The sequence below is a fragment of the Heliconius melpomene genome, chromosome 8, assembly GCF_056956725.1.
Source record: "Heliconius melpomene rosina isolate 202511_hmr_F chromosome 8, ASM5695672v1, whole genome shotgun sequence".
Classification (NCBI taxonomy): domain Eukaryota; kingdom Metazoa; phylum Arthropoda; class Insecta; order Lepidoptera; family Nymphalidae; genus Heliconius; species Heliconius melpomene.
This window is the reverse complement of record NC_140396.1, coordinates 7,354,003-7,378,127: the sequence shown is the minus strand read 5'-3', so window position 1 is coordinate 7,378,127 and position 24,125 is coordinate 7,354,003. Positions and strand designations below refer to the sequence as shown.

Below are 24,125 nucleotides of genomic sequence, written 5' to 3'. Positions count from 1 at the left end.
GAGAAAAGATAAAATCTGGTAAGTCAGGTTCAAAGATTTTGACGTGCAATTGTTAAAAGTTTTCTTTGTTTCTAACATACATATGATGATGTACCTGTGCATTCTAGTAGGACTCTCAAGTCCAGGCGCCCTCCAATATGAGGCGATCGGAGATACTGGAGACGAAGTCGACTCAATTATTCCAGCACCTCCTCTACTTTCCACCTCTCCGCCTTGTTTTATATACACTGTATTGAAACGAGACATTTTTAAATGATTTCATTTTTTTTCAGCTTCACGCTATATCCTGCAAACAGCAGGCAGAGGTAAACTAGTGTTAAGACACTCCGATTTCCACTTTCGCCGCCCTTTGCCTCGACACCAGAGCGAAGAAACAGAAATATAAATTTAAATAAATATTGCATTTCTTCGAGTGGGGATCGAACCCGCATCCAGTCGTGATTACAGTGACACTGTGTGCCCCTGCGCCGTGGCGCAATGGCTTAATGAAAATAAAAAAAACCGTTTAAAAAAGCACAGATTTTGTCACAGATTTTATTTTAATAAATATTTTGTGATTTATTTAATGGATTTGTTTGTGGCAAAACATCGTAATGTTAAGGTTATTTAACGTAACTTTTGGAACTTTAGCCTCTAAAAATGGTTATGAAATATTATACTTATTTATAAATATTTATAAAAAATAAAAATAAATTTAGTTTATTTAACTTACAGCTAAGAGAAGTATCCCCAGCAGGAGACTCTTGCCAGTCTCTACTCGACGGTAGTGAGAGGAGTCTCCGCGCTGATTGAAGACAATGCTCGTCTCTTATCACGTAGCACACCAGCATTGTTATGCCCTGGATTATTGTTATAAGAGTATATTTAGTTATATCTACTATAAAGTTTTATAATTTTAATTATTGTTGAAATTTCTCTACGAAATCTAAACATTTAAAATTTACTTAAATAAGATTGTCAGTAAATCTTAACAATAGTAAATGATGAATTTTATAAAAAAAATACAGTAAAATGATTGCTTGAATAATTACAAATAGAATATATAGTAGTAAATTGAAGGTGTGGAGATCTTGCGGTCTGAGGGTGTTTAATAGGCTATTGCAAGTGCGAATCGTACAGTACGGTCGATGAGCTGTGGTGTGGTGTGTTCAGAAGATGGCAAATAATTACGCAGGTTTGATGTTAGGAATTTTATTACTTATGTTTATTTATTTGTCGTGTCGTGGGGAGCGGAGTGTCTTAACACTAGGTTTTCTCTGCGTACTCTGCTGTGTGCGGGATACAGCGTGAAATTGATTTAATTAAATTTATTTAAATCTAAGTTTCAGGCGTGGTATGAGTATAAATCTCATATCAATCGCAGAACTGTCATCCGAACTGGTTAGTAGCTTCCTGTAGAATTGTCGCTACTGATATTTTCATATAAATTGATGATTCAAAAGTGTTTGTAATGGTATGTTATTGAATAGAGTGTGTTTATATGTAACTAACGTTGGCGAGTGCAGCGGTGGACAGCGCGAGCACGTGCGCCAGTGCACGCGGGCCCGGCTGCGCCCACCACACGCCCGCCGCCTGCGCCGCGCTCGTGGACGCCAGCGCCGCCAGCGTGTGCCGCACCACGCGTGCCCTGCAACCACATACTGTGTCATATCTGACTGACTGGAAGCGCGACGAGAGTGGTTTCCATTCCCACTCAGCCGGATAAATCGTTTACATTTTATTACTCTGGTGATAAGACCAAGCAATAACTTAAAAATTACACGGAAAATGGAAAACAGAGTGTCTTAACACTAGATTCTACTAACTAAAAAAATAATTACAAGAACTTTTACTTAATTTGTAGCATCACACTATACCGTTTAAAAAAATACTTACCTATCCCTCAGAAACGTCCGCCGTTCAGCGGGCACTTTATGCGTGATACTGCGTAACCGTAGCGCGGCGCACAACGCCAGCGCTAGGCAGAGCAGCGCGAGAGCCCCGCAGCTCACCGCGCACACGGCCTGCGCGGCGGCCCCCAGCTGTAGAGGCGCTCCGCCCCACAGGCGCGCTGTCAGACCGGCCAGTGTACATACACCTGTATAAAAATATTGTTTACAATTGTAAAGTTTTGTTGTCTTAAAAGACTATCTAAATTCTAGATCTAGACTATCAAAGATTTTTATATATTTTTTAACTTCTTTCTCGTTTTTGTCACCCCTCAGTGAGACATTTGTGTACTTGATGTTACTTCATATATTTTGTAATTCTGCAGCTAGAAAATACAATAATTAAACAGTACCTGCTTCCGAAATTATATTGTTGATATATGTGTGTATTCTTTGTCAATGTTATTATTATTATCACATTTAGTCTTTATAACACGGACTGATGAAAATTTATGTAACATATAATATCTAGTTCTCAATCTATCGATTTTATCAAGGTTTTACAGATGTTCCAGCCCGATGTGTCGTCATAGGTCAATAAGGTCGCAATTTACGGATTAGAATTGTAGTAGGTAGTCGGTAGAGTGGTCTTACTAACCAGCAAGCAAGGCGACAGACGGCGCTCGCTGGCGCCGCCCAGCCAGCTCGGCCTGCAGCAGCAGGGGCTGCGCGCACAGTGCGGCGCCTCCCGCGCACCAGCACGCCGCGCACAGCCAGCCCAGTGCGCCGGGGCAGGCCTCCTCCTGGCGCGTGTCGCACTCGAGCAGCGCCAACACGGCGGCGGAGTGCGCGCCGGCGGTGGCCGCCTTGAGCAGCACAGGCAGGCGCGCGGCGCGGCGCGGCACCAGACTCAGCAGCTGCAGCGCGGCCGCCACCAGACACATGGCGCCGCCCACGCCCACCGTTATCTTGACCACGCCGCGGAGATCTTTTTCCGCTTCTGTCTGTGTTTTCGGGGAAACATTATTTTCTTAGAAAACGTTATTATTGATTCTTATTGTCTATAAAAATCATGAAATTTTTTGTTCTATCATCTAATAAGTAAAATTATGTCGAGTGGTAGAGCCCAACTAAGCTCATATATATATTTTAAATTTATTATTCATCTGACTAGACATTACGCACAATCATCCCAGAATATACAACGTCTATACACAACATAAGTAGGTTTCAGGATGCCCACTTCACACGCCCTGGCATTCCACAAATTTAGACACTTTCAACACCAGTGTGTACTTATGTATAACATAAACATAAACAAAACAAAATCAACTATACGCTGTATCCCAGACACAGAAGGGTAGGCAGAAGGAACCTAAAAGGAAATTCTGGAAACGTGTTTGAGTGGCTAAAATCAACGCGCTTTGCCTCGATACCGGAGCGAGAAAATAAAAAATATAAATATTTATTTTCTCATGTGGGGATCGAACCCATAACCAGTTACTTTTACAATCACACATATTATTCATATAAATATACATATATATACTCACCAGTGTAGATCTAGCAATAGTAAACAGCGCGTAAGTGCCAAGTCCTCTACACCGACACGCGACGTGCGTGGGCTCCGGGACGCGCACCTCGCACGCCTTAGTCACCCACAGCCGAGGTTCACTGGGGGTTCGGAGACCACAGGCTAATTTAGAACCTAAGAGAAGAAGATTAGTTGCAATTATTATTTAATTGTGATTGAATAATAAATTAATATTATGGTAATGTTGTTATATGAAGAACTTTTGTTTATTTTCTCTCTTTGGCAAAAGAAATATTTCGTCATAATTTCAATTGCTATGTTAAACTGATCCATGCTGACATTATTACCCATAAAAATATTTCTACAATATTTTTTTTACGTAACATTAAAAGTCTGAAGAAATCTTTAGAACAACTAAACAATAATGTCGATGCTTATTGGTAGATCCTTATTTTCTACACTATAGTTATATAAATATACTAGCGGACGCGCGCAGCTTCGCTTGCGTATTTAAGGGTGAATTCTAATAACCCATGAAACATGTGGTCAATGATATATTTTTAAGAGTCTAAATTTCAAATTTTATAAAAATCGGTGGCGTTTTAAAGATTTTTCCATACAAACTTTCAACCCCTTATTTACACCCTTAGGGGGTGAATTCTAGAAAACAATGAAACACGTGTTCAATTAAATACTTTTAAAAATCTAAATTTCAAATTTTATAAAAATCGGTGCCGATTTAAATTTTTTTCCATATAAACTTTGAACCACTGTTTCACCCCTTTAGGTTTAAAATTTTTCAAAATCCCTTCTTAGTGGATGTCCAGATTACGAAAGTAAACTTTTGTCCAAATTTAACGTTTCTACGCACAGCGGTTACGGCTGTGCGTGCGTCTTACCTCAGTCAGTGAGGACAAGTCCTTTTATATATATAGATAACTATATTTTTAATATAAGAAAAACTCGTAAGTATTTTATTATATAATAATATATAATAAAAGAAATAACCTATAATTAACATTACCTATAGCAGTATAATTTCTGTAATGCACAAACAACAAAGTGACAGTATGAGCGTCGTCCCTACTCGCTGATATCTGCACTTGAGCTGACGCCAACTGGAACTCCACCTCGCGACCGCTCCTGGAAACCGACGTGCTGTACGCCCACGGTATAGTGGGTGTTAAATAAACAAAAAAGAAACAAATTATAATAAATTATATGTAAATGACTGTGGAATTTAAAATAAATATTTATGTAACAAATATTAAAGAAATAATTTTAAAACATATTAAAACAAATTATAAAAAATATATTCTAAAATTATCGGTATTAAGATGAAATGAAAGCATTAAATTAGTATTAGGCTTTTTAAATAATTATAGCAATATTGGCAAATATAGTAGATTTTTGCAATTCAAAAAGGAAACCTGCTAATTCCCTGAAGAAAAAAGGCATCACCCTATCAATTACATTTTCAGTACAATGGCTACATAAAAATGTACCAAAAATAAACCAAATGTGACGTTTAAAATCTTGCGACGTCTAAATATTTATACGTTTTTTATTAAGGAAACAAAAAACATACTTAAATTCAATGGATCTCCTCAAAGACGGTAAGCGAGCTGCCAAATCGTGGTACTGAACGGCTACCACCGAAGCGTTCCCAGTCTTAGGCACCAGTTCCACTCCAGTGGAAGTTAGGAGCCATTCATCAGATCCAGAACTTGGAGTAAAGGTGAAGTGAGCCGCACTGTCTTCTCGGACTTGCTTGGATTTAACAGTGAACTCTTGGTACTGGTGGTCTAGACTGTCCTTCATCGCCGCCGTGTCTACTATTGCGTTTTGTAACTCGTATATTTTCTGAAATTACTATTTTCATTAATTGCTATTGCAGTCCTGGGACAGGGATATAATGAAATATTTCAAATTTTAACTTCTTCGTTGGTGTCGGGGTAAAGTGCGATGTTGAATTCCGCCACTCAATACGTAATGCCTCCAGCATAAGCATGTTTATTGTGTTGAATAAAAGTTGAAAAGGGAAGCTTATTACTAATAGTGGGTTGATAAATAATTCAATTTCAATTATGACTGGTTCTCGTATATACCAAATAGATTTCAGGTTTCACCAAAGAAAAAACAAAGAAAACTAGTTTCTTTAAGGATTTTAGTGGTAGTGGCAGGGGGAACTTAGTGTTAAGATACTCTGTTACCTAGTAAGGGTAACCCTTCTGTTACCCTTTTTCCGCTGAAGACTGAAGGTATTTCGTGTTGAGTTAAATCTATTTAAATATTTAATTTAAATCTGTCATGAGCCTACTTAAACAACGTCCATACAAATCCAAAACCAAATATAATCATACAAATGTATGTCTACATACATTATACGAAATATCAAGTAAGTTATTAGACAAAGGTATCCTCAAGAGCGCTCAGATCATCGACATTGTCACATACGAGGCTCTCAGTGGGAATATTAAGCCGTCGGTTATCTACAAACATTTGTTAATCAACAACTCTGGGATCTGTATGGCCCTTAATGAAGCCCTTATTGGGTTTAGTGTTGATGTTTTAATTGTTGTTTATGCTGGATGTATTGTTTTTAGATTATTAATTATTTAATGGCCGGCTAAAGGCGGTGTTGAGTTCTGTCACATAATGCCTAAAGAATTCAGCGGATGATGAGGAACGGAGTGTCTTGACATTAGGTTCCCTCTGCCTTCCGTGATGTGTTCGGGATATAGTGTATTTTGTTTAATTAATGATTATTAATCGATGCAAGCGACGTTAATAGCATTAGCTTTAGATAATCTGTTAACATGTTAATTGACGTAATTTGTACGAGCTAATAAACCCGACAGCTTCCTGCGTGTTCATCACAACCATTATTAATGATGAGGATGGGGATTTGCATCAGTGATTCTTAGATTTATGATGTTAAATTCAAATATATGTAAGAGGAATTAAAGATTTGTGAATATAACATATATACATATTAATAAATTAAGAAGAATACCAAAATTAAACGTATTTATTAGATTTTTTTACGTACGATTGTTAGTTATATAGAATACTAGCGGCCCGCTCGCGGTTACACCCGCGTGAGTTATGTTATTATTAATTGCTGTCTCCATGACTACGTCCTAGTGACGTCTATGCAAAATTTGAGACTCCTAGCATTTGTAGTAACGAAGTTTCATACAAACTTTCGACCCCAAAAACAACCCCTTAGAAGTCGAATATTGCAAATTCCCGTCTTAGCGAGCACCCACGTCCTATAAATAACTCCTATGCAAAATTTGAGATTCCTAGCACATGTAGTTTCTGAGATTTCGTGATGAGTGAGTGACCTTTCGATTTTATATATATAAGATATGTAAATTACATTTAATATAAAATCATTAAAGTTATTAATAATTTTCATAAACAAAACTTGGAGCAAGTAAAATATGAATGTACGACTTACCTCCTCATCCAAAAACGCATCAGGATGTTTTAATAAAGTGTCATATATAATTAATAGATGCGCCACACTCTCTTGTCTGTCCTGGAACTTTCCAGCTGCAGAACGTAAATATTCCAGCATTTCTCTGGAATGTTGTAAAGGTAGAGTGCCTTCACCGGGATGGGCGGGAAGGAACCTAAGGACTGCTCCGTACTGGTGTGCGACGTTGGATACATTCTCCCAGGAGTAACCGTAGGATATGCGCGTGAACTGAAAGGTGTAGATATTATTTTTTACGAAAATCCCTTCATCATTTTTCACATTAAAGAAAATTTTTGCCCTTGAACAAGTACCTTAATTTTGTTAGCTATGGACATGAATAATATGAAAAGATAATATTTGCAAAACTGAAAAGTGGCATCGAAATATTTATCCAAAAATTTCAAAGTACCTCTTAGTTTTATATTTTGCATCTACTTATTTAAATGGCTTACAAAAGAACAAGTAGTAAATTTCATTAGACATTTCTTGTAGATATGGGTATATCTACAAGAAATGTCTAATGAAATTTTCTGATTATTAATTTCCAACTTCTGTAAAAGGATGAGGGTCTCAGGTCGGCTGTATTTTCATCATCATATTGCCAACTGAATTCCCTAATTAATTTCTTTCTCCATCTTCCGCACGTGTGAACTGACTGAGCTATAACATCCTCATTTTTATTGCTACTAAAATGAACATATAAAATTGTACTCGAGAATTATAAAAGAATTTCATGATTTCTAAAGCGCACGTCGTCTAGAAAATACACGTGTATATGAAATTGAATTTGAAATAAACGCTACAGCCAATCTCGCTTGAATCTTATACTACAAAAGACTTTATATCTGACTTTCTCGTTTTTTATTAAAATATAAATAGAAATGATTCTCTGTTCATTTTAAATTTCATTTAAAAGAAAACTAATAATAATATTACCTTTTTTATTACATTTGTTTACCTGTTCGTAAATATCTTTCAAAGAATCAGCGATGCATCCAGAGAAGTCCGGCGACATCCATTTGACTCCATGCTGAGTTGTCTTCGGCTCGCAAAATCTAGATCAGAAGTGAATCGATAAGATCCTAGCAAATTACTTAATCTTTTGAAAGTTATTGAATTCACTGGCCAAGTTATCTAACTAATAATTCAGTTCAGACTTTCAAAGCTAAGTTTATTAACAGTTTAAATATTTAGACGAGGTCATTAATAAGGATTTCCTCGTATTCTTGAATTCGTTAATTAATTAATTTCCAAACTTGCAAATTTTAACTTTCAGACGATTTTTGGAAGTATAAAAAATAAAAGTGTGGCAGATGTCAGAAATTGTGAAAAGTTAATAAGAATATTTTTTAAAAGGTTCAGGAGAAAGGATTGTTTTTAAACGTTTTTAAAATGTTTTTCCATACTTAGGAAAGAAAAATATAAAAAAAATAGAATTGTAGCCTGTTGTTGCTCACCTCGTAGACTCGCCACTATGTCCAAGCGGGCAAGCAGCAGACGCATGGGCTCCAGGAGCAGTTTTAGGCCACCTCAAGCCGTGGGAAGCTTCCGTTTCACAGGCTTCATCTTTAACACCCAACGCCCACATCGTCACTCCTTTAGCATTAGTACCGGCCACTGACGACACTTGACATCGAAACTCACCGGATTTCTAAAAATATTTATCAAATGAGATAACGAAGAAACAAGTATGTAACTACGAAAATATTTTATCCTTTAGAAAAATGTTTTACGGTTTTTCCCATATAGCAAATAAGAAGATACACTTGGTGTTAATACATTTTTTTCTACACTTTCCGTCCAAGTTTTCAAAAATTGTGTGTTGAGTGACGGACCTCATTGCCGAGATTCGTCGGACAGAGCGAAAAAATTAAAATATCCCCAGAATGAGGATCGAAGCCACACCCATCACATTTACATTCATACGCTGTCCCACCAAGTCATGAGGATCGAATTTTTAAATAGCTTCAATTATTTTGTAAAGTCATATCTTATTAATTTTATTTCAGAACCATTTCGATTATCCGTAAAAGCAATTTTTCAATATCGAAGAATTAAAAATGCAGACAGTTCAATTTTTTCTTTAATTTCATAAATACTCCATTATGGATCTCTTAATAATTCAATATACAGCGTAAAAAATTTCGTTAAAAATATTAAAAGAAAGTTTTATTTGCACAGTTTTTTTAACAAAATATAAAGAAACATTCGTTAGTTTCGTAAACAACAATGACTTACAAGAAACAATGCTCTTGTCATTCGCTGTAGGCACGGCGGGTAATTAGCGGTGTGCTACAATAGATGGAGATTCATTAAAACTTTATCTTGGTTAGGTCTTACATTTTATTATGTTATCTAGATCTTTTCTTTAAATACTGAACTATATAAGCTTAAGATTTTAATGAAGGATTACGAATAAAAGAAAAGATTTTTTGCATTGTGTTATTTAAACGAAATGCACATCATGTCAACGTTCGGAAAGCCCAATTTGGGCGACCTTTTTTTTAAAACAACAAAATTCCTTGTTGCTTAGTAACTTTCGTAATTAACATGTGAGATAGTAAATTGCATATGAAATAGAAAAGTATTTTAATTATATACATCGAGTATATTACAAATATGAAAAAAAAGTAGCCTATGTTCATCCCGAGAGTATAATCCCCTCGAGTATGGCTATATGAAATTTTATCACAATCGGCTCAGTAGTTTGGCCTTGATTGAGTCATAGACAGACAGAGTTACTTTCGAATTTATAATATAAGTATAGATAATTTATTTCAATGTGACTTCAAAATTATTCAACGCAAAGGCTTAGAACTAAACAGATATGACATACAAACCTGAACATTATACAACTTCAGTACACTTCCAGCAGGGTACAGGTCTTCCCAGACCTCTCTTCCCGGTGCTAGCGGCAGCAGTGATCTTTCTCTCGCCCAACTGAATCCCAGCGCTCCGTGCACGCGACCGGCGCCCGCCAGGCAAGTTATGCTTACGTTGTCGCCCTGTTAAATATAATATAAATATAATAAAATTTTGGCAGCTACGGGTTTGATTAAGAAGTTTAGTCATCATCATCATCATCATCATCAGCCTGTCCTCGTCCACTGCTGGACATAGGCCTCTCTAGAAGTTTAGTAATAAAGGATATTTATTAAGTTAATTTTACAGCTCTAGTAAAGCGAAATAGGATAAAGCGAAATATTGAGTTTCGCTACTCAACATGCAATGTCTCGTTCTCAAGCAAATCGAATACTTATAATTGTTTCAGTCGTTTCTAGAATCTGTTAGACACGTCAGTTTATTCTTGTTTTAAATTGTCAGGTTATAAGTTTTGCTTTACTCAATTTATATGCTAATATTTTCTATTTTTGAAAGACAATTTTTCAGATAGAGAATTCTTGTTGTTTACAGTCTTTAATTTAACATCATATTGAATCGAAAATGTTGCACTTAGTTGAACATTTTTTTTATCTCCACGCTGTGTCCCACACATAGCAAGGCAGTGTTTGTGAACCTAAGTAGGCAGAGTCTGGGAACCTTGTATTAAGACATTCCGTTCCCAATAAGACACTTCCCTTCACTTTTCGTAGAATTCTGAAGGCGTTTTGTGTTGAGTGGCGGAAATCAACGCCGTGCTTTGACTCGTTACCAAAGCAACCACAACCTATCGTGTTTACAGTCGCATGTTTGTGACTCAATGCCACGACAGGACTCAAAGAGGCTTTAGTTGAACATAGATTAATAAATTAAAAATGGCTAATATTTAATCGGACTTAATCCCCTTTTGTAAATTAAAAAATAAATTCATAATTACCTTATTAACAGTCAGCGTAGACGGCACAAGCCGGATATCCGGTGGTCGCAGTATCGTCAACCGTAAAGCGCTACACCGCCGTCTGCCGGAGTCGTCAGCTGAGCACGACCACCGACCACTGTCAGGTTTCTTAGCCCCCGATATACCGAGCACTGACATACGCCTTCCTAAGGCATCTTCTGCTACTGTTCTTGTCCAAATGTCTCTAGGGAAGAGAGGTTTTTTGACGTTATATTTTAGCTGTAAACGCGGTAGGTTGTGGGTTCAATTCGCACTCGAGGAAATCAAATACTTATTTAATATTTTCAGTTGAGATGCTTCAAGAATTCGGTGGCGGGTGGCGTTCTCATTAAGAATGGAAGTGTCTTAGTGAGAACGGAGTGTCTTAACACTACGTTTCCACGTACGTCTCTCTACGTTCCTTCTGCCTACCTTGTTATGTGCGGGATACAGCGTAAAGCCAAAAATGATAAATTGTAAAGTAAAACAAGTGTGTATAAAAAGGCTAATAAAAATCTGTAATTAGACTTATAATTTTCTTTGCTTCCAACGCTTTTTAAATTTAATTTAATGGACAATATTGAAAGAAAATCTTCGAAAAAAGATTTTAATTAACACTCACCGAGTAGTACCGTTGAAGTTCACTTTGACCCCGTCCTTGTACCACGTGAAAGTTATCCCCGAGGACCCGTACGCCATACAACTCAGTATGAACTCTGACCCCTCCCATACTTCCGGCCGCTGGTTCACGATCAACGCCTGCAATGAAAGGTAAAATTTACATCCCCCACGAAATGTTTCAAGGTAGAGAAACATTTTTATTGCCTAATGAAATTTTTATGTCCCAATCCTAGCAATGCACGCCCATATTTTTACGAGTTTCTTATTGCTGTCAGTTGGATTCTTTGGGTAAGTGACGTCGCGGAAATTGAGATTAGGAGACGTCGAGTCGCGTCGCGGAATTGGATAGGTGTGTTGATAATTAAATTATGTTATTCTTTCTTTCTTTCTTTCTGTAAAGAAATAATAACTCACTAGCTCACGTTATCGCGTTTAGTACAACTGGCAGACGGCCAGAGTTAAGAGTTTTAACGAGCTACGGTGGATATTTAAGATTTCATTTGATAGCTTAAGAGAAGAACATTTTAATTATTATGTGTACTTCTTGTTACATAACATGCATTTCAAATTTGCAAACGTCAAAAGGTATCGATGGCCCTGCGTTTGTTAAACGTTCTAATGGCGTTCGACGGGCGTTGTTGCCACAGTAAAAAAAACTTGGTGTGAAACGACCCTAATTTCCTTTTGTAATGTTAATAAGTTACATTCTGTCTGTTCTCTGGCATAGTAAGTTCAAATTCTAACAACTGCTCTTACATTCACTCTTACAGCTTAGCTAATATAGCTTGACCAAGAAATAAACAAAATAATTTGAGTGAGTTTAAAATAGTCAAACTGATGACATGTGACACTGTGACAAAAAGAATGACTTCCCCTCATGAGGCACTAAGATACGTACTGTGTATGTATGTGTGTATGTACTCTATGACATTACTGTATAGACATTAGACATATTCTTCAAATTAAGAATATGTCTATAAAATAAAAAAAAATCGTTGTGAGTTTAGTTGAACATAAAATACTTATGAATTTTAATGATTAAATTATATTTTCCCTTAGATACTTACATTTCAGACGTTTATTATAAAAATATATGTACTATAAATACATAAATACATAGCTTCACGCTTTATCCCAAACGGGGTAGTCAGACAGAACGGAGCGCCAAACGCTACGGTCTCTACTTACCTCTTTCGCCTCGTCCTCATCATCAACCTCTTCATGCTCTCCTACTATAAATAGATCCCTATTTACTATAAAAAGATATTAAATAAACATTTCCATAACGTACAAAACAAACAATAACAAAAAAAAGTAGATCTTAATTAATGACATGAGTGAACGCAGCGTTGAATTAAGCAGTGATTAATTATGAAACAAAAGGGTTTTTCATTGTAGAACTACATCAAAACAGAGACAAAACATGAATAGGGCACAATGTGGTTCCTGGCAGCGCTACGCTTGCAGCTCACAATGGGACGAGATGGTGAGAGTTGCGCTTTAAAAAATATATACATATTTTTTTAATTTGCTAACTGTACTCGGGGAATACCCGAAAATGTAGGCCTCGATTAAGCTTTTCTTTTTTTTTTTGGAATTTTTATAATATTTTGTTCTTATACAAATTTTTATAATGTATTCATGATGTATAAAAAAATGTATTATTCGTAATAGACCCCATTTTGGTTTGCTTACAATGTTTTTTTAATAAAATCGTACCGTGAAGACTTTCATATAGATAAAACAAAGCTTTAATTTGTCTTTTTGTCTGTTGCTCATGCATTACTTTAAAACTACAACATTTGGTTACAATGGTTTCATTAAAAATATTTGTGTAGTAAGAGATCTAAATAGAGGTCAGTCGTGGCGCAGAGACACAAGCGTGTGACTATAAAAGCGACGGGTTGCAGATTCGACTCTTACTCCAGGAAATGAAATATTCAATATTTTCATTTCTTCGTTCTGGTGTGGAGCAGTGCAGCGTTAAATTCCGCCACTCAACACGCAATGTCTCCAGAATTCGGTGGAAAACTGAAAGCGGTCTTAACACTAGGATAGAATCCCTATGCCTACCCTGCTACTTCGGGATATAGCATTAAGCTAAAAAAAGAAATGGTAAAATTACGTAAAATTGCATTGAAAAGATATGCTATAAATGAACTACATAAAAACATATAATGTAAGAGTAGGCAGAAAAAGAGGACGTGATTGACATTCGAGAGAGTTCCTCTCAATATGTATGGGGACTCTTCAAAGTATATATGAAGAGGTCGACGATAACTTATCTGAAACACGTGATTTTAACACTCTGTTTTCTCCGCTTTACTTAAAAAATGTTTTGTAGTTACTATTATTTATATTTATTAATATACGCTTTTATAGTAAGTTAGGTAGCAATTTTAAAAGAACTCTAAAGGTGTTGGTACAGCCAGTATTCTTACAAAAATACAAGAAAACAAACCCAGCACATACTATATTAAAGTGCATTGCGGGAGCAGGTGCTCGCGGTGTATATGCGGCGATAAATACTGAATTTAACTTTGTAACTTTTTATTTATTCTTCGTACTGTAACTTTATACGGAGAATAACGTTTCGTGGAGAAACTAGCGGGTATTTCTTTTGAGCTTATCGAATTTTGTATGAAGTTGCGCGAAGTCGTGGAATATTAAGGAGGTATATTTAAGCGTTTAGTTTAAAGTTAATGTAAAGAATGGAATGAATATAAAAGTTTTCATTGTTCTTTTAAGTGCATACTATGTTTGTTTTTAGCTTCACACTGTATAACGAAGCAGGGTAGGCAGAGGGAACCTGGGAAGCTAATAAGATACTCAGTTCCTATTAAGACATTTTTATTCCTCATTTTTCTCCGAAATCCAACACTAAGTTTCATCTCTCCTGCCATATGGGGAATAAAGCGTAAGGCTAAATATTTCTAGCCCAAAATATTTTTTAAATTGTTAATTGTAGTTAAAAAAAGAGAATTTTCTGCCTTTGTAACGCATTTGCTTGTACGTCGTTACAACTGTAAAACGTGTTTGTTTTTCGTTTTGGTTGAATCTAATCTTTGAAGTTGTGAAACTGATTTTGACAGACCTTTCTAGTTCGCAACATCAGTTTGTTTGTGAGTATATTTTAGATCAGTTTATTTCTAAAAACATTTTGTTTTCGCATAATATTTAAGAAACTATGTGTAGATAACTATAGATTTTATTAAACTTTGTGTATTTTTTCTTTAGATGTCGTTAACATTTTATATTATAACTAGCGGCCCGCTCGCGGTTTCACCCGCGTGAACTACGTTATTATTAATTTCTGTCTCCATGACTACGTCCTAGTGACGTCTATGCAAAATTTGAGACTCCTAGCATTTGTAGTAACGAAGTTTCATACAAACTTTCAACCCCAAAAACAACCCCTTAGTAATCGAATATTGCAAATTCCCGTCTTAGCGAGCACCTACGTCCTATAAATAACTCCTATGCAAAATTTGAGATTCCTAGCACATGTAGTTTCTGAGATTTCGTGATGAGTGAGTGACCTTTCCATTTTATATATATAGATGTACGACGGTCGTGGGTAAATTCCCAGTCGGAGGAATGAAATATTTAATATTTTCATTTTCGCGTTCTGGTAACGAGACAATAGCCCGGCGTCGAGTTCATTCAACACGTAACTCCTTAACAATTTGACGGAAAGTGAGGAACGGAAGTGTCGTAACGGTGAGCGGAATGTAATAAAACTAGGGTCCCAGGTTCTCTCTGCCTACCCTGCTTTGTACGGGAAACAACTTAAGCAGAAGTTGAAATTCGGAACTCAACGCCGCACTTTGCCTGGCATTAAGTAAAGCTAACTCACATGCAAGCTCAACGCCGGCTGCATCTCCAGCCGCAACGTGGCGGGCAACACTCGCAGCCGGTCCTCGCGCGTCCTGGTCGCCGCCAGACGAGCCAGAGCCGCGCGCAGCACGCCCGCCTCCTTGCGCGCGCCCCACACGCGCAGCCACACCGAGCGCGCGCCCGACGCTTCAGGGGAACTGGGGGAGAGATGAGCTCATATCTAATTTCATACTGTGTGTAATTCCCATAGTATTTGTTTTTTTATATGAATTGCTGTAAGTATACATAGGTTGTTGCGTTCAATTACAATTAGGTCAAGGCTTTATCTTGTTATATTATACAAAATCTTTACAAAATTTGTACCTTATGTTTTTGAGCGTGTGACTTTAAACGTGACAGGTTGTGGGTTCGATTCCTACTCGAGGAAATGAAATATTTAATATTTTAATTTCTTTGCTCTAGTGTCGATGCAAAGCACGGCAATTAGTTCTGCCACGCAATGCTTGCAGAATTCGGCAGAAAATGGGATATGGAATATCCTAACACTAGATTGCCTGTAATGTTCAATCTAAATCCGTTAAATAGTTTTTACGTGAAAATGGAAGAAAACATCCATTCTAACAATTTTTTCAGATTTATAATATTAGTAAGATAGTAGGATAAAGCTACAGAAAAGAAAAACAAATGTTAACAAAAAAACAATTGTCACTTTAATAATTAAAATTCTACCAGCATTCTCAGTTGAAAATGAAACTTTATTTTCTTTTTTATTCTTCCATAAATTTCATTAAATATTTATGAAACGAAGCTTTTTCTTGTTCTTAAAGCTTTAATGGTAGCGATAATGTAAAAATCGATTAACATTCAAAGATAATGGCGTAATTATTTTTGAGTAACTTTCATAATCGTTCATGATTTTTATACGTATATTTCTATATTTTACGATTAAATTGTTATCAGTTTTCTGTAATTTTTTTCTAGCTTCACGCTATATCCCGTATTAAGCAGCGTAGGTAGAGGGAACCTGGGAATCCAGTGTTAAGACAACATTTCCCTTCCCCACTTTTCGCCAAATTCTGGAGACATTCATTACACTGATTGGGAATCGAAGCCACAACCGTCGCGCTTACAGTCAGACCCTTTGTCCCTGCGCTATGACGATCTCAATATACAGATAGATAATTACAAAAAAAATTGTACAATCGTTTAAAGCAAATTTAACTTACTTGACTTACCTTATGTTTAACAATTGAATATCGTCATGTAGCGTTATATTTGATGCTCTTAAATAGTTTGTGATCTGAAAAAAAGGGGAACATAATAGTATTACTACTTTTTAGCTTCACGTTTCATCCCACACATAGCAGAAATTGAGAAAGAAAAAGAATTGAGTTTGCAGAACATTATCAGAGCAAGGAAAGAAAAATATGAAATATTTAGTTTACTCTAGTCGGAATCGAACGCACAACCAGTCGCGTTTACAGACACACGCTTGTGCTCCTGTACCACGACTGGCCTCAAAAATATTTTTAAATTCTAAATACTTAATTGAATTTCATCAACCATTGTTCTTTACAGCCAATACCTATTAAACAGTGGCCGTCGATATATAAAAAGAGTACGTCGGTATATAACCTAAGTATGTCAATTTAATAAAAAAAAATAATAGTAGACACCTGCTTAATAATCTCTTGGGATGTGTTACTGCTGCCAGGGTCCATTATTTGTAGTCCTGTGTCGAAGCGGGCGGAGGCTGGAAATAATATTAGTATAGAATATATGATAATTCAAATGAAAGCTTAAAATATGGAAAAATGCATACGGTTTTTAATTTTTAATTAACTTACAAACATCGGTGTCCTTTGGATTGCAGTCGCACGTGGTCCCCTCTTTACAGCCTTCTGAGCACTCCTCGATGCCGCATTCTGGGGAATGAATATTAAAATCATTGTAGTCTTTTAAAATAAGATTTTAATATAAAATAAGATGAAAATTAAAATAAGCATTTTTATTCAGTTTCATCATATATGCTGCATATGGTAAGGTAAGCAGAGGAAACCTAGTGTTAAAACACTCACTTTCCGTCGAATTTTTCGAACCATTAAGTTTTGAGTAGCGGAACTCTTTTTGCGCTTTTGTCTAGGTACCAGAGCGTAGAAATTTAAAAAAATCAGCTTCACAGCAAGGTTACGCACCACCTTAGGAAGATTAACTTATTTTTAAGACACTACGTTTCAATTCCCACTCGTGGAAATGAATTATATTTGATATTATCATTTCGTCGCCCTGGGAGCGAGCAATGCCTTCGGAATTCGGCGGAAAGTTGGGAACGGAGTGTCTTGACACTAGTAACACTGTACTCTGCTATATGCGGGAAACAGCGTGAAGCTGAAAAAAAGATATTCATCAAAAGTATCTATTCTTGAACAGCAGAACAACATTTCTACAATATTACGCTGTCTCTACAAGGATTAATGAAAAACCTATATCAAACCAAAAGGTCCTTATTTTCTTAGATCCACCCAAAAAAATGCTAAGCTGATGTTTACCGCCATCATTATACCCAAACGTTCATTAGCTGACAGCAAATGAGTATTACCGAGAGGCTCAAAGTGAGGAAATGGGTAGGAAAATGAGGATGTTATCTCACTAGCCCATTAGAGTGAGGATCTATGGCCGAAACGTGGTTATTGGACTGTTCACTTGAAATTTGACTATCTGCTTGTTTAGGCGATGCCATTTTTCTATTTTTTATTTCATTTTTTTCAAATATAATAGTTTAAAAACCAGTGGTGCGCTGGGGCATAAGCGTGCGATTTAAACGAGACAGGTTATAGGTTCGATTTCGACACGAGGAAAAGAAATGTTTATGATGTAATTACCAGGTAAAGCACGGCTTTGATTTAATAAATTCAAAACGCAATGCTTTGTTTTAATGCGAACAGAGTGCCTTAACACTAAGGTCCCTGATCCCCTCTGCCTAAAATATTGAGATTTGAGTTCTTCAAACTTTAACCCTCAATATCTTGATATTTGGAGAACGCAGTGTCTGAAAACTAGTTTCCCCTGCATTCTGCTATATGCGTGATAAAAATAAAAATAAATATAATAATTAAACTTCTATTCACATAGCGAAACTTGTATTTTTATATAAAAGGATTTTGTTTAGAAACAACTTGTCTAACAGAATAAGCTTAATTATATTGGAATGCGCTGCGAATGGCTTCCAGGGTGATTACGAGGAAACTTTTGCAATCACCATGTTCAAATTGAATAGGGTCTGGCCACTTTTTTGTTTGGCAACGACCGTTGTTTTGTTTTTAGTGAAGTTATAAAAATAATTTTAAATCGAAATATTTTAAATGTAAATGGTTTTACCACTTAGATTTTGAAATTTAGCATATTAATACAAATAACAGGTCTTTGTGGCGCAGTGGGATGAGGCTTGATTGTAATTGCGTTGATCTTCTTCTTCTTCGTGTCAATGATTGGAGAATTCATATCATATTTTGCCAGTATTTAGCCACTTCGACTGTGGCAGCTGTTGCAAGGTTAGAGTCGTCACAATCGGCGTGGTCACTTGTTTGGCCCTGAGAAGGGCAGTTACTGGCTTTTTGAACATTCCAATTCATTGTGGGGACAGGATCAGTCAGCCTAGGCCCTGCGTTACCGGACCTAGCTACTTCCAGGGTGCGCCAATTGCGTTGATTATAGGATCGATTCTTACTCAGTGCAATCTGATAGGGTTGGACGTTGATATTCGTCTATTTTACAGAAAATGGAGAATGTTGTGTCTTAACACTACCTTACATGTGCTTACCCTGTTATGCGGGAAAAAACGTGAACCGCCTAATATAAATAAGGGTTTCAGTTATGTAAATATTTATAATGAGTCTCTAGTATAATGACGTCGTTAGGCGCAGGTGGGATGTGCTTGACTGTCGAATTTTAATATACTTAATAATAAATTAAATTAAACAATAAATTTTCGTTTCCTTAATCTAGTTATGAACTCAATATTTTTAGTTCGAAAGCGAAAAACAAAGTGATCTTTTTCTATTTATAATTTCCTCTTATCTCTGCTTAGCCAACAGAAAGTGTAAAGAAGATTTAAATTTCTTATAAGGCTACCATATAAATTAGAAGTCAGCTTGTCTCAGTAAATGAAACTTTGCACTAACAAATAACACTACAATCATGAGGTAAGCCAGCGCCGAATGTTGTATTTTTCTTTGTTCCCAGCGCACGTTGAACCGACACGGCTTTAATTCTTAGCTGATGAAGACTTTATCTTCTTCTGTACAGTAGGTGTTTAAGCTGTTACAGTGACCTGACTTTGCAGAAAGTATGGGATTTGGTTAGTTTTTTTTTCACTCTATTCCCCACTTTCTTCGTTACTTTTCAAGATAGAACATGATAAGTCTTGTTATCAGAGGAAATAAAAGTAATCAACTCCTCCAAGTGTGCCACAATTTCATTGGATAATTTAATATTTCAAATTATTTTAAGAAAATGTATAAATTTTAACGAATGAGAAGCTAAATTAGAAGCTGTTCCTCTTGATTTTTACATTAAACGTCTTATACCTACCCTTATTACTATTTACCTATATGAATTTCCGCTGCCCAAAGCCCTCTTTGTTTACATTTTAAAACAATTTCGTAAAATCTTTTTATTTTGTTACTGCAGCAATAACATTAAAGGAAATATTAAAATACTCTAATTATTTTTTACACTTTAAAAGTATCCCCATACTTTGGTCAATGTGGGACAGAATTTTGAATGTGTGTGTAGCTAACCATTTCTACAAAAGAGGTGACAGTTTTTTCAAAATCTAATTAATTTGAAGAGCAAATGGACCATCCTTTAATTATATTTGATTTTCGTCGAAATAACAGCTTCGTTGACCTTTTTCATAAAAGTTTAGGAATTCAATTAAATCCCAGAGCGGAGTAATCAGAGAAATGGGTTCCAATGAATTGATAAACCGATCCCTATAATTGATTACAAACAAACTAAGTTAGCTTTTGTTTGATAATATAGAAGAAAATACTTCCATAATAAAAAATATGGTAATTTTTGACGTAACAATTGCTGCATGCTTCTCTTACAAAAGCGGGTACGTAGACAAGTTAAGATTGAGACATTATTTTCTCCACTTTTGAAATATGGCGTGTTGAGTTGCGGTACTTAACGCCGCATTTTAACACATTTATACATATTCAAATAATTAATATAACAGCTATTTTTTTACAATAAATAAACGCATTAAATAAACAATTAAACTTCAAACAAATATTATTTCACATAGAGAAATATATGAAAAGCTGAAAATAATTTGAGCAGTAATTTTATCTTCAATTGAAACATTTTATCGTAATTCGAATGATTCGTGATATTAAAAGGAATTCCTAAAAGATATTTTCAATAAACGAAACATGATTACTCGAAGCCAACTAACTGGAAATCCATTATGAGTACACCCGTCCTGCAATAAATATTTTTTTAAAGACACGATAACTTTATATGAAAGTTATAGGAATTTATAGAAAATTATTTAATCTTTGACATTTTTATGTAAATAATAAAAAAATGAATATTTTAGTATGTGTTATATGTTTGGTTAAAATTTGGACGTGGGGAACTACCTACCTACCCTACTATACGGGAAAAAGCGTGAAATTGTAAATTTATTTTCTCTAGATTCACTGCAAAATTTGATACATAACCATCATATGGATGCGTATGGATTATGCGTATAGTATAGTCGTGGCGCAGCGGCACAAGCACAAGGTTCCCTCTGCCTACCTTGCTTTGTGTGTACCTTGCTTTGACAACGTGAAGCTGATTAATGTAGAAAAAACGGAAAAGATGAAAACTTTCCATAGTGTTGAGAAGTCTTAGTTATTTCCATACGGGACGAAGGCTAGTAGGTATATAGAAACGTTAATTCAATAATATTAATAAATGTCGTCTATTAAATTCTATTAAATACTGACTCTAATGTATTTAGAAGGTGTGGCTCATATTTTCTAAGGAATAGGTGACACGTTGCCATACAAAATAAATCTACAATAGCCAAGTGCCCCATTAAAGGGCCATGTGGTCCAGATGCCAGGAGAGTGTTTATTGTAGGCATTTCCCTTTATGACCCAATATTTTTTATTGTCCACCTACCACGATTTAATTTTGAATTCTTATATGTTAAAAGAAATTACATATTTTTTCACCAAAACGAACTAAATGAAAATATTTAATATTTTTTTTTCCTAAGTGGGAAGCGAATCCACAACCTGTAGACCACAGTTAGGTCACACTTTGTGCACTTGCGTCACGACTGGCCTGGTCATAAGTATTGTCAATTCGTTTTATATATATTTATTATCACAATATGGAGAATTTGGAGAACTTGTATAAGATATGACGTCTAATGGACGGTCGACTGGTATTCGAGGAGTATATCTGAGATATTGGAAATCTCCACCGAAGGCGGAATTGGAGGAGGATATTAGACTTCGGTACAATATATCTGTCCGTTCGGAATAAACTATACGTATTATATTCTTGAAAGTTTTTGTTGTAATTATAGAAAATATATAATTGTTTAATATACCGTATTCTTTTTGGAAATTGAAGTTAAAACGCTATTTTTGTTGGTTTTGTGTGTATTTTTACACAATAAAGTATATTTTTTAGCGTTACGCTTTATCTTAGCAGGGTATTCAGAGGGAACCTAGTGTTAAGACACTCCGTTTTCCATTTTCTGCCGATTTTTGTAAGCATGACGTGTTGAATCAAAGCTTATTAAAAAACATAACTTTAAAAATTTAACTCCCATTATATTGTAGTTAAAAAACATTTAAAATGCCATAATATAAAAAATAGTAATATTAATAGTTTAAACATACCTGGAGCTGCTATCTGAGATTCGCACAGGTCCCCAGTGTACCCGGGCGCGCAGATACAACTCACCGCCGCTGGACCCATTTGCCTGTTACAATGGAATGCTTTAATATATAGATAATTAATTATATTTTTTATATACACCATTTTTTTTTATTTTGCATCGTTAAGCTCCACCACTTAACACGCAATGTTTCGATATCTTAGTGTTTCACTTTTATTATAATTTTATAAGACATTCAAGTGTTAAGACATAACTTAATACGAAAATTCGCGAAAATTTACATAGAAAATTAGCTAGTTCGAAATTGCTATGGGAATCTCATAATACTTGTATACATACTAGAGCACTAGAGCACTAGCGTGTATCCAATCTGACCTCCGCTCCGTTAACTAAACTACCTAATGTACTCGTGGCTGCTATCTACAAAATTTATGTAAATCCCCAAATGAGTATCGAAGTATCCGAAAGCAATTAATCCCGCAGTGGATTCTCTAATATAAAATCTATTATTTTACTAGTACCCTCTTGGCACAGTAGCACTGGAAATACGATAGTCGTGGCTTCGATTTCAATATGGGGAAATGAATTATTTTCATTTTCTCGCTTTGGTAAGACGATAAAGCGCGGCTGCTTATTACGCAATGTCTCAAAATTCAGGAACGTAGTGTCTTAACACTATGACCTAATGAGTAACTTGTCGTACTAATGATTGTACGGCAGTAGATTTAAATTTGATATAAGCTGTTATTTATTAAACATGTTTTGTTTTAATATGCTACGCTAGATGAACTTGATGATTTTTTTTAGGTGATAAAACAAAAATATGGTATAATTGAGTTGGTCTGATGAGTCAGAACCAGAATAATGGTACTCCTCAGAGGTTACTAGTAAAACACTTAAGTTTAGGTTAATGTACATAATTTATAACTGCCACTACATTTTTGATTTTATTCACTTTTATGTTTTTTTTTGTTTTTGTTAGTACGGTAAGTTACGTATATAATTTTATTTTACAAAACGAACAGCTACTATTAATTGAATATGTGCTATAATAAATAATTAAGCTTAATTATATGAAACTAGCGGACGCGCGCAGCTTCGCTTGCGTATTTAGACGGGGGGGTCGAGAAAGTGAATTCTAATAAACCATAAAACATGTGTTCAATGAAATATTTTTAAGTCTAAATTTCTAATTTTATAAAAATCGGTGGCGATTTAAAGATTTTTCCATACAAACTTTCAACGCCTTATTTGCATTCTAGAAAACCATGAAACACGTGTTCAATTAAATACTTTTAAGAGCCTGAATTTCTAATTTTATAACAATTGGTGCCGATTTAAAAAAAAATCTATACAAACTTTCAACCCCTTATATGCACCCTTAGGGGGAGAATTCTAGAAAACGATGAAACACGTGTTCAATTAAATACTTTTAAAAATCTAAATTTAAAATTTTATGAAAATCGATGCCGATTTAATTTTTTTTCCATACAAACTTTCAACCCCTATTTCACCCCTTTAGGGTTAAAATTTTTCAAAATCCCTTCTTAGTGGATGTCCAGAAAAAACATCCGAAAGTAAACATCTGTCCAAATTCCACGTTTCTACCATCAGCGGTTACGGCTGTGCGTGCGTCTTACCTCAGTCAGTGAGGACAAGTCCTTTTATATATATAGATTATTACACTAATTAACTCTGTGGTTTAACATAACTAAAATTCTGACTGCCTCAGTGTTGATATTTACAAACAACAATAATGATTTTAACCAAACTTTATAACTTTCAATAAAATGAAGCGAAACAGATAGTGAAATATCACTCCGTTTTTCCTTTTACAGGTAATTAATATCTATATATATAAAATCGAAAGGTCACTCACTCATCACGAAATCTCAGAAATTACATATGCTAGGAATCTGAAATTTGGCATAGGAGTTACTTATAGGACGTAGGTGCTCGCTAAGACGGGAATTTGCAATATTCGATTTCTAAGGGGTTGTTTTTGGGGTCGAAAGTTTGTATGAAACTCCGTTACTACAAATGCTAGGAGTCTC

At 35.5% G+C, this 24,125-nt stretch overlaps 1 protein-coding gene across 1 annotated transcript in view; it reads right to left on the bottom strand.

Moving 5' to 3' along the window:
• The window catches only part of LOC146536945 (uncharacterized), a 183,654-nt gene that overhangs the window by 7,463 nt on the left and 152,066 nt on the right, over positions 1–24,125 (bottom strand). The window contains exons 6-24 of the mRNA XM_085189647.1: positions 22,073–22,155; positions 17,012–17,089; positions 16,841–16,917; positions 16,400–16,464; positions 15,184–15,361; positions 11,329–11,465; positions 10,707–10,911; positions 9,730–9,894; positions 8,347–8,540; positions 7,848–7,944; positions 6,869–7,117; positions 4,991–5,265; positions 4,427–4,545; positions 3,422–3,576; positions 2,527–2,872; positions 1,876–2,077; positions 1,492–1,627; positions 713–839; positions 95–227 (exon numbers count right to left, since the gene is read on the bottom strand). Coding sequence (XP_085045773.1) covers positions 95–227; positions 713–839; positions 1,492–1,627; positions 1,876–2,077; positions 2,527–2,872; positions 3,422–3,576; positions 4,427–4,545; positions 4,991–5,265; positions 6,869–7,117; positions 7,848–7,944; positions 8,347–8,540; positions 9,730–9,894; positions 10,707–10,911; positions 11,329–11,465; positions 15,184–15,361; positions 16,400–16,464; positions 16,841–16,917; positions 17,012–17,089; positions 22,073–22,155 — 3,021 coding nt within the window. The remainder of the gene's footprint in view (positions 1–94; positions 228–712; positions 840–1,491; positions 1,628–1,875; positions 2,078–2,526; positions 2,873–3,421; positions 3,577–4,426; positions 4,546–4,990; positions 5,266–6,868; positions 7,118–7,847; positions 7,945–8,346; positions 8,541–9,729; positions 9,895–10,706; positions 10,912–11,328; positions 11,466–15,183; positions 15,362–16,399; positions 16,465–16,840; positions 16,918–17,011; positions 17,090–22,072; positions 22,156–24,125) is intronic.